Genomic DNA, 15,002 nt, shown 5'->3' with positions numbered 1-15,002 from the left:
TACCTAACTCTTCCAGCTGAAATTCACTGTTGGAAAACAGAGATTCTGGTTCCAGTTCTTCCTGAGGCCATTTAGGTGCTTTTGAAATATCTAGTTAACGGGTAGGGAATATTTCCCCACGTACAAAATACGATGATCAATCTGCAAGGTTTCTAAAATCTCTCTCAGGCCCAACATTGCATGAGGTTTGGTGCAAATAAAACAAAATAATCTCCTCTGTGGTGGCTTTCAGTGATGATGATGGTGGTTATGGATGTTTTCTGTAATAATATGTGCTATTATATTTATTTTTTATTGTGGCACTGGGCATTGAACCCAAGGGAATGTATACCTCTAAGCTATACTTCAGCCCGATTTTAACTTTTATTTAGAAACAGGGTCTCACTGAGTTACAGGGGGCTTTATCAAGTAACTGAGGCTGGCTGTGAACCTGTGATCCTTCTGTCTCAGTCTCCCAAGTACTGGGATTATAGGTGTATGCCGCTCTGCTGGCTATTATAGTTCTTATATTGCAGTTAGTTATTGTCTTAATCTAAACATGTTTCTTTCACATACAGCTATGGTGTAACCTGTGAGTAACACTATGTCCTATGTCAGTTATTAAAAATCAAAATTATTTTTTTCACTATAGTGAAGCTCATATTGAATTTGAAAGAAGGGTATAATATGCCTAATGAGAAAAAAAATCAGTGTGAAGTGCCTCTCTGAATATATTATCCTACCCTGCATTGAACAGGATGTATTGTCCTGGCTTCCTATAACTGCTAATGCCAAGGTACTACATAATGTAGGCATAGTTAACAAATGTAACCAAAATTGTTGATATTTCTGTGTAAATATCAACAATTAGTAGTGATAATATTAATAGTCACATTATTTCACTTTGAACTTTATTCAAACAACCTCAGCAGTTTGCGAGTGCCCAGAACGTGAGAGTGAGTTCATTCATATTCTCTCATATGTTCGGGTACAGACGACATCGTTCACGGTACTTTCCTAGAAGACAAAAGAAGGATGAACAATTTCAGTGTTATTGATAAAAGCTGACAGCTATAAAAATACAAACTAAGTTGGCCATACACAGTAGTTTTTGCATCTATATAGATTATATAAATAGATGCTTGCTATATATATATGGTGTATACATATGTGGTGTATATATAAGAAATATTTGTATATAAATTAAAAAAGCATAAATTTATAATTTTAAGGCTTTATTAATATACTTTAAATTCACCCACTGAGGCCATTTTGCTACCTTACATGTTCTACATATTTCAAATAATAACAATGCTAACATATCAATGTAGTGTTGTATAATTTTCATACCTGTCACTATATTTTCATATATATAAATATAACATATGTATGGTTTTATATATATCATATATTTTTATCAGAGGACACACACACACACACACACACACACACACACACACACACACCTCAGAAAAGCTTCTGTGAAGGTACTATCTACATTTTAAAGGCAAGGAACTGGAACCTCAGGCGGGTGAGTTGTCCAAAGTTCCAAACACATTGAAGGGCAGAGCTGAATCTGAATCTTTGGATTATTTGTCTACTATCCTTCCAAATGAACCATTTACTTATTGGCTATTCATGGAATTATTTATTTACCTGCCCATTTGTTTGCTAATGTCATTATACAAAGCAACAAATTAATCATTCTTAATCCTTACCTTCTAAAGTTAATGAGGAATACAATGGACTCTCAATTAAAAGATATCACCATATTAGGATGAGGATAGATTTTGTTATTGTTGTTACCTCCATATAATTCTCACATTTTTCTTTGAACTATTTTATATTATACCCATAATTACTTGTTCTTCATTGGAGTGAAAGGTTTGAGAGGAAGAGAGGCATTGAAACTCTTGCTCCACTCTTTAAAAGTAGGAAAGATGGCCTGGGAAGCCAAACTGGGAGGAAGCAGAAAGGTAAAAAAATGTACAAACTTTGATCTGGACAGGGGTCATATACCCAGTACTTGGGAGGCTGAGAGAGGAGGATTGCATTTTGAAAGACAGCCTCAGCAACATAATGAGACTCTGAGCAACCTAGTAAGAGTCTGATTCAAAACAAAAACATAGATACTGACTTTGATATTCTTGTGGTGGGGACTGGGTAAGGGCTAATAGGGTGACGTGTGCATGTATGCCTCTACCACCTTGTACTCCATTAACATGCACCACTAGAAAATTTTAAAAAATAAAAAAAGAAGGGCTGGAGGTGGAGCTTGCAGGTAGAATGCCCTTGGGTTCAGTCCCTAGTACTGTCCCCCAATAGTACAAGTTTTAAATTGAAACCAACTGAATTTTAGTCCCAGCACTACAACATTTTTTTCTAGCTTTGTGTCCTTAAGGAAGTCAGTGTCTGAATCTTAGTTTCTACGGAGGTTAAGTGGGCTAATAAATTTTTACACAGGATTATTCTGAGTATTGGATAAATAATGCATGAAAGATATGTTAGTTCTTACCTGTGTTAATTCATCCATGTGCCAAAAAAGGGCACCACTGTTGGGAGCCATTAAGGTTTTCCCCTAAAAGAATATTTCTGACTCGGCTGACTGTCCTTCGCCCAGAGTCAACAAAGTTTGGGCTCACAGAAAGTTCAAAGTAAAAGGTCTGGGAGAAGATCAGGTGGTGATGGCACAAGGATACTGATTAACCTACCTGTAATGTACGTGCTTTGGATTGGTCTCTATTGTATTCCGGTGGTGATAGCACGAGGATATTGATTGACCTGTAACTCTATAAACACCTCAAGAAAAATAAACACATTGTCGGCCCGAGAGAGATGATATTGACCCAGAAGTAGGTCGGCCAGTAGGTAGGCCAGGGAGTCGGCCCAATAGAGAATACTGACCCAGGAGTAGTCGTCGACCAGTAGAGATATTGACCCAGGAGCAGGGGTCAGCCAATAGAGATAGTGGGCTGGCAGCCCACCCCATGTTAGAATTAAATATTCTCGGAATCAAATTCTAAGAGTTGAATTCTTCATCCTCACGCCTCTCTTCAGAACCCATACTTTTGCCGGCTGGCTCTGGCACACCACCTTTGCTTTACACTCCTAGTTTAAACGTACCTTTCATGCTTTGGCATCAATTTGGAAGAACAGTGAGGAGTTAATCCTAATATAGGGTGGAGGAGAGGCAACACCCCTCAGCCCCTGTTGAAATCTTTATTGCACAAAGACATGTTTGCTTTCATTTACACTAGAGTCAAACAATTAGGTTATACAATTTTAAATTCCTCTTTAGTTTTTTAGTTCCTCCATCCATATACATTTTGTAACATTTATGATTATATATTTTTCTGCCAATGTTTCTCTCAATTCTTAGAAAGCAAGAGGAAAACGAAAACTGGCATTCCTTTTCCTTGTTGTAGAACAAGTTATTTCAGTGATTCTTTATCGGGTACTGCTGTAAGAGAGAAAGCCGAGAAGCAGCTCACTCACCACCACAAGTTTCCCATCCACCAATTTTCTTCGGATGGTGGTTTCCTTGCTATTCCAGTCCTGAACTTGAACCAGGGAGTCATTATCCAGGGTGACTGTGCTCTGAAAAAGAGGCCAAGCCAAGTCAGATTGGATTGTCATGCACTAACGCTAACATTTTAACTGGGGCCACATATTTTTTCTCCATTGTTATACTTTTAGGTTTTTTGTTTTGTTTTGTTTTGTTTTGTTTTTTGGTGGTACTGGGGTTCCTGGAAACCCTTCTACCTCTGGGCTACACTCCCAGACACCTATTTTTTATATTTTTATTTAGAAACAGGGTCTCTTAAGCCAGCAAGGCTGGCTTCGAACCTCTGTGACCCTTCTCTCTCCACCTCCCAAGTGCGGGGATTACAAGCATGTGCCACAATGTCCGGCTATATTTAGGTGGTTTTAACAGTATTGACAATCTCATTTATTTTAAGACTTTTTCAACAATAAATTTATTTATTGGCTAGTTCTTCTAGGAGGGGAAGGTATTTTATAAGAGTCAAAACATAACTTGAAAAGTGATATTTTTTTAATCTTTTGTTTTATGGGCAAGGCATTGTGTTTTGTGCAAAGAATCACAATTAAGTTTCACCTTTAAAAATATACGGGAAGCTAATTCAAACTCCCAGTTTAAAGTCTTACTTAGAGGAGGAAAGCCCCCTTTCCTTCCTACTCTAACAGTTTTCAGCTTTTTCTTTATAGTAGTTTCTCTTTAAAAAATTAACAAACATCTTTGTTAAACATATATTTCAAAATTCTCTCATTTTATGTTGTACAGAAATTTGAAGTCTTATGTTTATTTAGTAACTACCATTTAAAATGGTAAGAGCAGAACATGGTGGTACATGCCTACTATCCCAGCAATTCAAGAGGATGAGGCAGGAATTTCGGAGGTTTGAAGGCAGCCTGGTCAATTTAACAAGATTCTGCCTTGAAATAATACGTAAAAAGGGATGGGGGTATAGCTAGTGGTAGAGAGCCCCCGGGTTTAATTCCCAGTATCCTAAAGATAAAAAAAAGACAGTAAGTCAGTAAGTAAAAAAGTGATATGATAATTCCTTTCATCAGGAGATCAGCCTCCATAGAAATTGGCAATCCGCTACTGAATATTTTGTGTGTGTGGTACTGGAGGTAGAACCCAGAGGTTTTCTACCTCCGGGCTATACTCCCAGACCTAGTTTTTTTTTTTTATATTTTATTTGGAAACAGAGTCTCACTAGGTTGCGGAGAGCCTCACTAAGTAGCTGAGGCTGGCTTCAAACCTGTGCAATCCTCCTGTCTCAGCCTCCAAAGCGCGGGGATTACAAGCATGTGCCACCATGCCCGGCTTTGAATATTTCTTGATGAACTATTTTGTATCAAAAACTAGGTTCTGTGAAACACAAGAAATACAACCTTGAGGTGCTTATGTCCTGGTGTGGGAAAACAGAAAACAAACAACAAACAAAGTAAAATACTTGGTATAAGAAAATGACAGTCGAACTGGAGCTATGAACTGTGAGACTGTGTGTGTGTGTCACTTTCAGACTGACACAATAAAGAGCCCAGAATCTGTTTTATCTTGTTGACCAAGGAGATTGCATGTTCTAGATTGCACAGATATAAAGTAATTGAACTTCTTTGTCCTGAATCTCTGAGAAACTAAGAGAGGCAGACACACACTCAACTTCCTGATCTCTACTCCAACACTGAACTTTTAATTAGAAATAATTCCCCATTGTGTTTAGTCACTGAGTGCCCATGATTCATCTGTTACAGGAACATATCCTTCGTTATACCAGCTAACAAGTTTTATTCATTGTGAATCTATTTGTAGAAAAGGGGGAACTTTTGTTTCTGAGAAGTCTCGATATTATTCTAGAAAAATGATCCTCTAAATGTGGTCTGGAAGCATCAGTCTCAGAATCATTGTGAAAAATGCAATTTTCAGATGTCTACCCCAGACTTCATGTCCGTAACTATGGGGCTGACAGTATTTTTCCACAAGTATCCCAGGAGGGTTAATGTATATTAATATTCAATGTCGTGTTAGCCAAAGGTTTAAACAGTAAAGACTTTATAGATGTTTGCTACTATTGCTTTCTTAGCATGAACTCTAATTTGCAACCTGATGAGAATTATCTGAAAGACTGTCATAGACATCACCTTGGTTTTATGGCCGCTTGGTGTGGTTTCTTCAAACTCCTCTCCCAGTTTAAAGGAAATCTCATTGTTTCTAAAGATGCTTTTGGTTTTAATGGTGATCATGTCTCCATCCGTACGGATGGTCACGGTGGGTTTTGCCAGACAGCCCAATTTCCTGCTGGCTTTTCCTACTCCTGGAAATCAGATAAATGGACAAATCAGTAAATCTACTGTTGGCACCAAGAAATCATGTTGTTTGTATAATTCTTTAATAAGAAGGAGGTTTGGGAATTAAACAGATTTAATGCCTCATAAAGTCAAATATTTAAAGCTAATAGTTGCACCACCCATTAAAATCCATTATTTTTGACAGAAAAGTCCACTTCCAGTTTTGTTGATTGTCTTCTCTAGTCTGTAATTAGTTATTAACTTCCTTGGCTCAAGGGCTCCTCTAAACAGCTCTTTAAATCTAAGAACCATATCCCTATTTTAAAAATTTAGCCATTTAACATGCAAACAATACTTTGGTATGAATTCTTCCATATTTTTAGCTTTTTGCTGACATTTATATGCAGAGCTTGTTTCCTCTAGTATGCATTTTTATTGTAAAATACTCAGAATACAAATTTATCATTTTAGCCATTTTAAATACACAATTTAGTAGCAACAATACCTCAACCATCCCCACTATATATAGGGTTTTCAAATATATAACTATATTATATGAAGTTATTCAACTCTTTTCCTCCTTATCTACATCTCTTGAATATTTTTGTCAATAAATGCAGATATATATTTTTTCATAGCTATATAATATACCATAGTAGGCACATTTCAAAATTTATTTTCTCTGACCCTCATTGGTGATCAGTTAACTTGCTTCCATTCTTGTTGTTACATATAAGTCTGCAGTAAAAAAAATCTTTCACATATAACATTATATGATACATGTACAAGCATTTTTGATAAAAATAGAAATTCATTCATAACATAACTAAGGTAAATTTCAAAAAAGATACAGCATGGTGCATGGAATCTGTGCTGTAAAACATGATCACAAGATGTGAAAATATTAGACAATGGTTCCCAAAGATATTGATATCCTAATTCCTGGAACCTTTGACTGTTAACTTATAGGCCAGAGGGGATTTTGCAAGCGTAGTTAATTTGCGGATCTTCAGATGGAGAGATAATCCTGGCTTATCAGAATGAGCCTAATAATAAATACAAGATCTTTATACAAGAAGGGAAGGGGGGTGTGAGCCAGCAGAAGAGAAGCAGGCAAAGAGAAAACAGGAGCAAGTTGGGATACGGCCGCATAGCGAGGCACGCCAGCAGCCGCCAGAAGCTAGAAAACATGGTCATTTTAAAAGTTAAAGCAACTCTTTACAAACTAATCACTTTTCAAAATAATGGTGTGATTTTCTTCTTTAGTAAGTGCTTTATTCACATTTGCTTATATAAACCCATGGTAAATTGTTTGAGGGATTATGTTGATTCCAACCTAGTTTCGCACACAACTACATCCTGGGGTTGACAATATTTATTTTCCCTGTGTGAAAAATGGGGATGGACAAGACTAATCTTATATAGAGAAAGTTCTACACCATCTAAACCCCCATTAATACCGGATGTGATATGCAAATAAACATGGCTCACCCAGTTCTTTCATATACTTTTCGAAATTGTCGCAAGAAATAGATTTCCATTTTCCTTGAAGTTGATCCACCATCCTGTCTGAGATAAGCTGTTCTCAAAAGAAAATAGCTTCACATGGATGTGTGTGTTGGTGTTCACTGAAAGAGTATTGGAAACTGTTTTTAATACCATTCTAGGTAGAAAACGCAAGGAGAAAAATCAGGAGAATAAACATAGAAGAACTTTAATACTTGTGATTTTTTTCTCTTACTACCACTTAAAGCAGAATAGCTCTCTTAAATGTAAAAATCCAGGATAAAAATTAAAATAGGATAGTTTATTAGGAGGAATCAATAAAAAGTATTCTGGCACTAATAAAGGATCAAGATAGACACTATCCCTTCCCTAGGGACCTGCCATATCCACAGGGACCTGAGCAGCCACTCTGCAACAGCACCCCGGGGCCCAGGTCTCTTCTTTCTCTGACCAAGAGTGATTCGGAAAAATCCAATTCGTTGACTTTTTGCTGATGTTATATCTCCCTTTTTAATAATTTGAACTAAATACCAGAGTCTACATGTATGGCATTTGGCATTTGAAGTAAAAAGTCAAGATTAGTTAGCATTGAAACATATATCTTAAGGCACATGCATTCTGAACAAGAGATCAACACACACACACACACACACACACACACACACACACACATGCACATCAAAAAAAAAAAAAACTGTGTAACACACACAGGCTTGTTACCGATGTTTCTCCAGATGCCGGCTCAGTCATTATTGTCATAAGAATGACAAATATCTTCTGAGTAAATCCTCCTTAAGAGAACTGGACATGATGGTGCATGCCTATCCCAGTACTTAGGAGGGTAAGTCAAGAGGACCACAGATTTGAGGCCAGTCTCAGCGACTTGATGAGGCCTTCTGCAACTTTGCAAGACTGTTTCAAAATCAAAAATAAAAATGGCTGGGTGTGTTGCTCAAAGGTGGAATGGCCCTGGGTTCAATCTCTAGTACCAAAAAACAAAATCAATATGAAAAGGGCTGGGGGTGTAACTCAGAGGTAGAATTTACCAAAGAAAAATTATAATAATCCTTAATTCAGGCTGCTTTCTCTTTCTTTAAGCCCTGACACTCTGATTCCCACTGATATCTGTAAGGAATCAGAACAGGGGACAAGTAATATATATCAAATGCATCAAGGAGGGATGACGAGACTCAGAGATTCGGCTGAAGGTCAAACTCAGCCTCATATGCCATCAGCCGGAGGCCATTTCAATTCTAGGCAGCACTTGATGTCCTCATATTGACATAGATTATTAAGAAACACCAAAGTTAGGAAATCGTTTTAAGACAAAAAAGAGAATACAGTATTTTCTACTTCCTGTTGAAATTTTAAATCTCCAAACCCCAATATCTATGAAAGCAACCATCCAGGTCAATAGTTTTACTAACAGTTATTCAACAAACATTAATGGAGCAAAAATCTTATAAACTTAATATAAAGCTAAGAAATTTTGCAAATACTACTGATTAAATGTCTAAATTATGGCTGGTAAAGATACACAATACTTTTTTCTTGATACTTTTTTCTCCTGAGTTAGGCAATTTAACATTATGTTTTTTGTGGTGGTGGGGGGGGGGCTGAAGATTGAACCCAGTGGTATTCTACCTCTGAGCTACACCCCCAGCTCTACTGTATTTCTTATTTAGAAACAGGGTCTCACTAAGTTGTTGTGGGCTTCACTAAGATACTAAGGCTGGCCTTGAACCTGTGATCCTCCAGTCTCAGCCTCCTGAGTACTACAGTCACAGATGTATACTAGTGTGCACAAATTATAAGTTTTACCCTAGTGTGCACAAATTGTAAGTTTATGCCCATTCAATTTAATGGGCATGAGGGTAAAGCCAGGAAATGAACCCGAAGACACTGTAAATACTAAAACCAGGTGATGAAGGTACTAAAATTCCTAAGAGTTTTCAAGAAAATGGTGAACATGTTACTGCGTATGTTAGGCACATATCGATTCTCCATCATAAGGAAAATCACTGATGGAATTAGATCCTCGAAGAAGGTGGCAGATCGGGAGCAGTGCCGTTCTCTCAGTGACAGGTTAGACATGGAGTGGCGGCAGTAGATGAATCATAAGGTCGAGCCCTTGTCCTGCCCCTGCTTCAGCCACTGTGGCCCCTTCATGTATCATCATGTCGAGTTCAAAGACTGGCTCTCAATATCCACTGCCAAGTCATTTTGTCTACTTGGTCATTCAGGTGCTGGATACCTTCTGGTCTCCGCTAATGTGTGAGTAATAAATCTCCACACTACAGCCACTCTCACGACCACCCCCAATCATTTACACCAAACATCCACCTGAAATTTTCAGTTCTTCCTGACCCCTGATCAGCCTATCAGACTATTAACCTTTACCCCTGACTACGGATATTTGGTCATAAGCCACCATTCCTGTTCTACAAAATGGGTCCCAGGCACACCACTCTTCACTTTGTCTGTTGAGGTGATTTTTCTTTACCAGTGTCTCAAGCCCCTGCCACTCCAAGCAAAATAAAACCACTATTCATCTTCAGCTTTCCCCAACAGTGAACTGAATGACCCACAAAATACATTCGGGCTTTTCCTTCTCCTCCAGTCGGTTATGAGAGACCCCATATTATCCTAGGCATGACCAGAGGGAGGGGAGCTAGTCCTGCCCATGGCGGGGATGGGGATTAGGGCTACCTGCTCCTGAGGTTACCTTCTGGTGTTGCTCTGGCTTGATCCCAGAGGACTGCTGCCTGGCCTGCCTGAGTTTATGACTCTGGGGGTCTGACAGAACCCAGCTCACAATGGATAGTTCCAGCCAGGCCCATTGTTCCTTGGTTGTCAAGAATTATGTCTCTGCTGGGCCCCAGTAACACACCGGGATTACTTTCTCAAAGGGTTTACAAGTCTCAGCCAAGCCCAGCGGCTCACACCTGTAATCCCAGTTTTTGGAAGGCTGAGACAGGAGGATCATAGACTCAAGGCCAGCCTCAGCAAAGACCCTGTTTTAAAAAAAAATTAAAAAAGCAAAGAAAAGATAAAAAGGTGGGATGGAGTGTAGCTTCGAGGCAGGCTTCTTCTGGGTTCAATTTCTGCTGCCAAAAATAAAAAATAAATAAGAAGGACTGGGAATGTAGGTCAGTGGTAGAATACCGTGGGTTCAATCCCTAGAACCACCAAAGACAGATGTATGGGCTTGCTCTAGAACCCCAGAGGTCTGTGTTGTAATGGTTTCACCAGGATTTAATATATAAATGCCATACCATATCCTTTTTCTTAACACTAACATCTCCAACATTATAGGGTTTGGGTTTGCCAATCATATAACCCACAAAGCAAGGCTGCTTGTACTGTAGACTGACTTCTTGAAGATCCCCCCCTTTCTTTTTTTTTTCTTTCTTTTTTTTTTTTTTTTTGCTACTGAAGATCAAACTTGAACTCAGGGGCATTTTTCTCCAGTTTGTTTGTTTGTTTATTTATTTATTTATTTATTTATTTATTTATTTATTTATTTATAAACAGGGTCCCATTACAGTGCTGATGGTCCCACTAAGTTGCTGAGACTGTCCATAAATCCATGATCCTCCTGTCTCAGCCTCCCAAATTCTGAGATTATAGGCATGCTCCATTGTGCCCAGCCTTATAGATCCTTTTCTTGCTTCAGGCCCCACCCAGAGAAGGATCCTTCCATTGAATCCAATATATAGGCTGAAGAACACTCGTAGGTAAGAAATCAGGTGTCACCATAAGCCAAAGAGTCCTACAGAAATTTTGGTAGTAGAGACAAAGTATAGCAATTTTTGTTTTAGGAGACCTTATATGTGCTTGACTAAACTGGACTCCTAAAGATTTCACAAGAGCAGAAGTTTCCTGGGTCATCATTCACTCTTATACCCTGTATTACAGGTGTCTTACTAAGGCCTCCAGAATGCTAGCCTCTTCTTTCACCTTCTGCCTAATCTGATAAACATGGTGTTCATGGTGTTGTGTTCCACGTCCAACCAGTTCAGATATCATCTGATTAGGACAGAGGGCAGGAGGTCTCACAGTCTAGGGACAAAACTGCAAATATATGTGGTTATTTGTTCATGTAAATGTAGTTTTTGACCCTCCTTTCTGATCTTTCCTGAGATAGAAACAAATGCCAAATCGCTGTCTATACATCATGTACCTGATGGCTTTTCACTCTGCACCAGCAAAGATAACACATTGGCAAAGCTAGCAACAACTGAGTTAAATTTAGTTGTATTTGTAATAGTCTACAGTCATTCTTCAAGATTCATTTGGAGCTGGGCATGGTGACGCACACTTGTAATCCCAGTACTTGAGAGGCTGAGACAGAAGGATCGAGGATTCCTGGTCAGCCTCAGCTACTGAGTGAGGCCCTCTGCAACTTAGACTTAGACTATGTTTCAAAATAAAGAATAAAAAATAGGGCTGGGGTGTAGCTCAGAGGTAGAACACCCCTGGTTTCTATCCTCCGTGCCACAAAAAGAAGAAAGGAAGGAAGGAAGGAAGGAAGGAAGGAAGGAAGGGAGGAGGGAGGGAGGGAGGGAAGGAAGAAAGGAAGGAAGAAAGGAAGGAGAGAAAGAAAGATTCATTTGGTTCCTGCTCTAGTCAAGCCTGGTGAGTTAACTGGCCTATGATATGGCCCACCCATTCTCTACATTCTCCAGATTCTTCAGATTAGCACTAATTTCTGCCATTCCTCTGCCTATCACTACACAATGCGATATTTTTTGATTCACCATCTTAGCCAGGGCTGGAGAAGGGGGTGGGGATGTGGGGGACAGTTTTAGAGGCCTCTACTTTGCCTTCCCTGCTATGATAGCTCTCATATAGCCAGGAGAAGAATTCAAATGGATGTTTCTCTAGCAGCCAAGTATACTAGTCCCGATTTTACACGTAGGGGATGAGAAATGACAACTGGGTGAGTTCACTGACCTGCTAGACCTACTGAGAGCTACAGTGTGGCCTGGATTCTGTTTATTACCTGTACCTTTATGACTTCACCTAGCATACTGCTTTGTAATGTCATGAGTTAGTGTTAATTTAGACCCAATATTCTCAAAATATCTGGATCTTCTTTCCCCATTGCGTATTTTGTCAAGTAAATTCAAACAGGTCTTTTCAGGAAAGAAGAGAAAAATATATGTTATTTTTATGATATTTCAGGTTTCTTCTCCCTATTGAATTACTTCCTTTTTATTCACTGGTTTCTGGATCTGAAATTGGCTTAGGTTTTCTATTGGGGCATCACCCTTAGGCTACTGCCCATCTATTCTTGCCTTCTTTTTTTTAGGGGGGTGGGTGGTACTAGGGGTGGAACCCAGAGGGTTTCTACCTCCAGGATATACTCCCAGACCTATTTAATATTTTATTTGGAAACAGAATTCACTAAGTTTTTGAGAGCCTCACTAAGTAGCTGAGACAGGCTTTGAACCTATGTAATCCTCCTGTCTCAGCCTCCCAAATGCAGGGTTTACAAGCATGAGCCACCACGCCTGGCCATTCTTGCCTTCTTTTGATTGAACATATTATTATCCTTGTTGGTGATCCATCTCTTTTGCCTCCGTGGATACAGTGTCTTTTTTATCATCTCCATGACCCCTTCCAGATCCCCCACCCCATTAACTGTGCCTTTAACTTTGCCCTTGTTATGATACTTACCGTCTTTTGACTCTTGGTAGTAATGCATTGCTGTGTAACCTACACACTTTGAGGTCATTTCATTCTCATTGCTATCAACAAGCAAACTGTATGGCAGCCCAAGAGGAGCAATCACTGAAACTTTTGGTGGTGCAGTGGTCCTCCTCCCCAGTTCATTCTGATGGCCTGGAAGTGGTATCTTCTGGACTCTTCTTAGAGATAGTCATCTGGTTGTTCTCTGACATATACATACACAAAAGTTCTTTCTGCAGAATGATATTGTGCCTATATTGACTAACACCTGAGGTACAGATCTTTCCTGAAAAAGGAGAAGAGAGTCCCATCATACAAGAGTTTTTAGCATCTTGGCATAATGAACTTGAGTTATTTCCAACTACATGATTTGAAGTATATTAGAGGGGAACAAGGCACAATGGGCCCTCTGAAGAAAAGATATACAAAAGAAACTCAGGCCTTCTTTCTTTGCTATTCATTCTATAAATACTTGAGTGCCTACCACATGAAAGATCAACTACACCAGGTGTGGCCCACCACTGAGTATACAATGGGGATTGAAAGAGACAACCAAAATGTTCCCAAGTTTATGAAAGAGCTTGTAAAGCTCTGCTAAGTTCCCTAAAGTCTCCATAGGATACTTAGCAATATAGTAGAAAGCTGGAGAACAAATTGGTAATTTAGAGTAGAGTCTGGCAAAATCATATACCAAATCTAGGTACCACGTGCAGTTAGTGTTATAGAGCTGGTCACACTTGTTCCATTATGTATTACCTATGGCTGCTCTCAGGCTACAATAGAAAAGTTAAGGAGTTGCAACAAATACCACATGACCCTCAAAACCCAACATATTTATTATCTGGCTGTTTGTTTGTTTGTTTGTTTATTGGTGCTGGGGATGGAACCCAGAGGCTTTCTACCTCCAGGCTACACTCCCAGACCTGTTTTATACTTTATTTGGAAACAGGGTCTCACTAAGTTGCTGAGAGCCTCATTAAGTAGCTGAGGCTGGCTTGGAACCTGTGTGATCCTCCTATCTCAGCCTCCCAAGCGCAGAGATTACAAGCATGCGTCACCACGCCCAGCCTATTTTTTAAAGTTTATAAAATACAAGTGGGCTGAGCATGCACTCTACTATGGAACTACCATCCCCACACAGCTCTTTCTATTTTTTCTTTGGTTGGTTTTGTGTGTAGTACTGAGGATGGAACTCAGGGGCATTCTATCTCTGAGCTACACTCCCAGCCTTATTTTATTCTTTTATTTTAAAATACGGTCTTACTAAGATGCTAAGGCTGGCTGTGAATCTGCGATCCTCCTGTCTCAGCCTCCCAAGTACTGAAAATACAAGTATGCACCCCATGCCCAGCCTATATGTTATTTGAAGACACCAAATTTGTGGAGATTTCTTGTGGGAGCCCTAGGATAATAACACAGCAAGAAACTAGTTTTAAAATCTAAAGTCTCAGCCAGGTGTGGTGGCTCACCCTTGTAATCCCAGCATTTGGAATGCTGAGACAGGAGGATTGCGGTTCGTGGACAGCCTCACATACTGCTTAGTGAGGTCTTTTGCAACTCAGTGAGACCCTGTTTCAAAATAAAAAATAAGTAATAGGGCTGGGGCCAGACATGGTGGCACAGGTTTGCAATCCCCCGTGCTTGGGAGGCAGAGACAGGAGGATCGCGCAGATTCTAAGCCAGCCTAGCTGGCTTAAGAGACCCTGTTTCCAAATAAAAAAAAAAATGAAGATTGGTCTGGAAGTGTACCCCAGAGGTAGAAGGGTTTCCAGGAACCCCAGTACCAAAATATATATATATATATATATATATATATATCTGGGAGTGTAGCTCGAAAGTAGAATGTTGCTGGGTTTCACCCCTAATACCACACACACACACACACACACACACACACACCAAAAAAAAATTAGGCCTCTTTGTTTAAAATAAGAACCTTTTAAAATTATGTGAAATACCAGTGAAATTTACCTAGAATTGTCTATTTTATCAAATTTATTATTGTC

General features: G+C 39.2%; 1 protein-coding gene across 1 annotated transcript; it reads right to left on the bottom strand.

Moving 5' to 3' along the window:
* Positions 1-945: 945 nt before the first annotated feature.
* On the bottom strand, positions 946-13,029 carry FABP12 (fatty acid binding protein 12; the record flags this gene model as incomplete). The annotated part of the gene is made up of 5 exons (XM_080694755.1): positions 12,985-13,029; positions 7,288-7,424; positions 5,650-5,822; positions 3,475-3,576; positions 946-996 (listed from the first exon to the last, which is right to left on the bottom strand). Exons 2-5 carry the CDS (start codon positions 7,358-7,360, stop codon positions 946-948), a joined length of 399 nt encoding a protein of 132 aa, XP_080550881.1. The 5' UTR covers positions 7,361-7,424; positions 12,985-13,029.
* Positions 13,030-15,002: the final 1,973 nt, after the last annotated feature.

The sequence above is a fragment of the Muscardinus avellanarius genome, assembly GCF_963383645.1.
Source record: "Muscardinus avellanarius genome assembly, chromosome: 4".
In the NCBI taxonomy this organism is placed as follows: domain Eukaryota; kingdom Metazoa; phylum Chordata; class Mammalia; order Rodentia; family Gliridae; genus Muscardinus; species Muscardinus avellanarius.
Note: the sequence above shows the minus strand (reverse complement) of the source record. Positions and strands in the feature narration are given on the sequence as shown.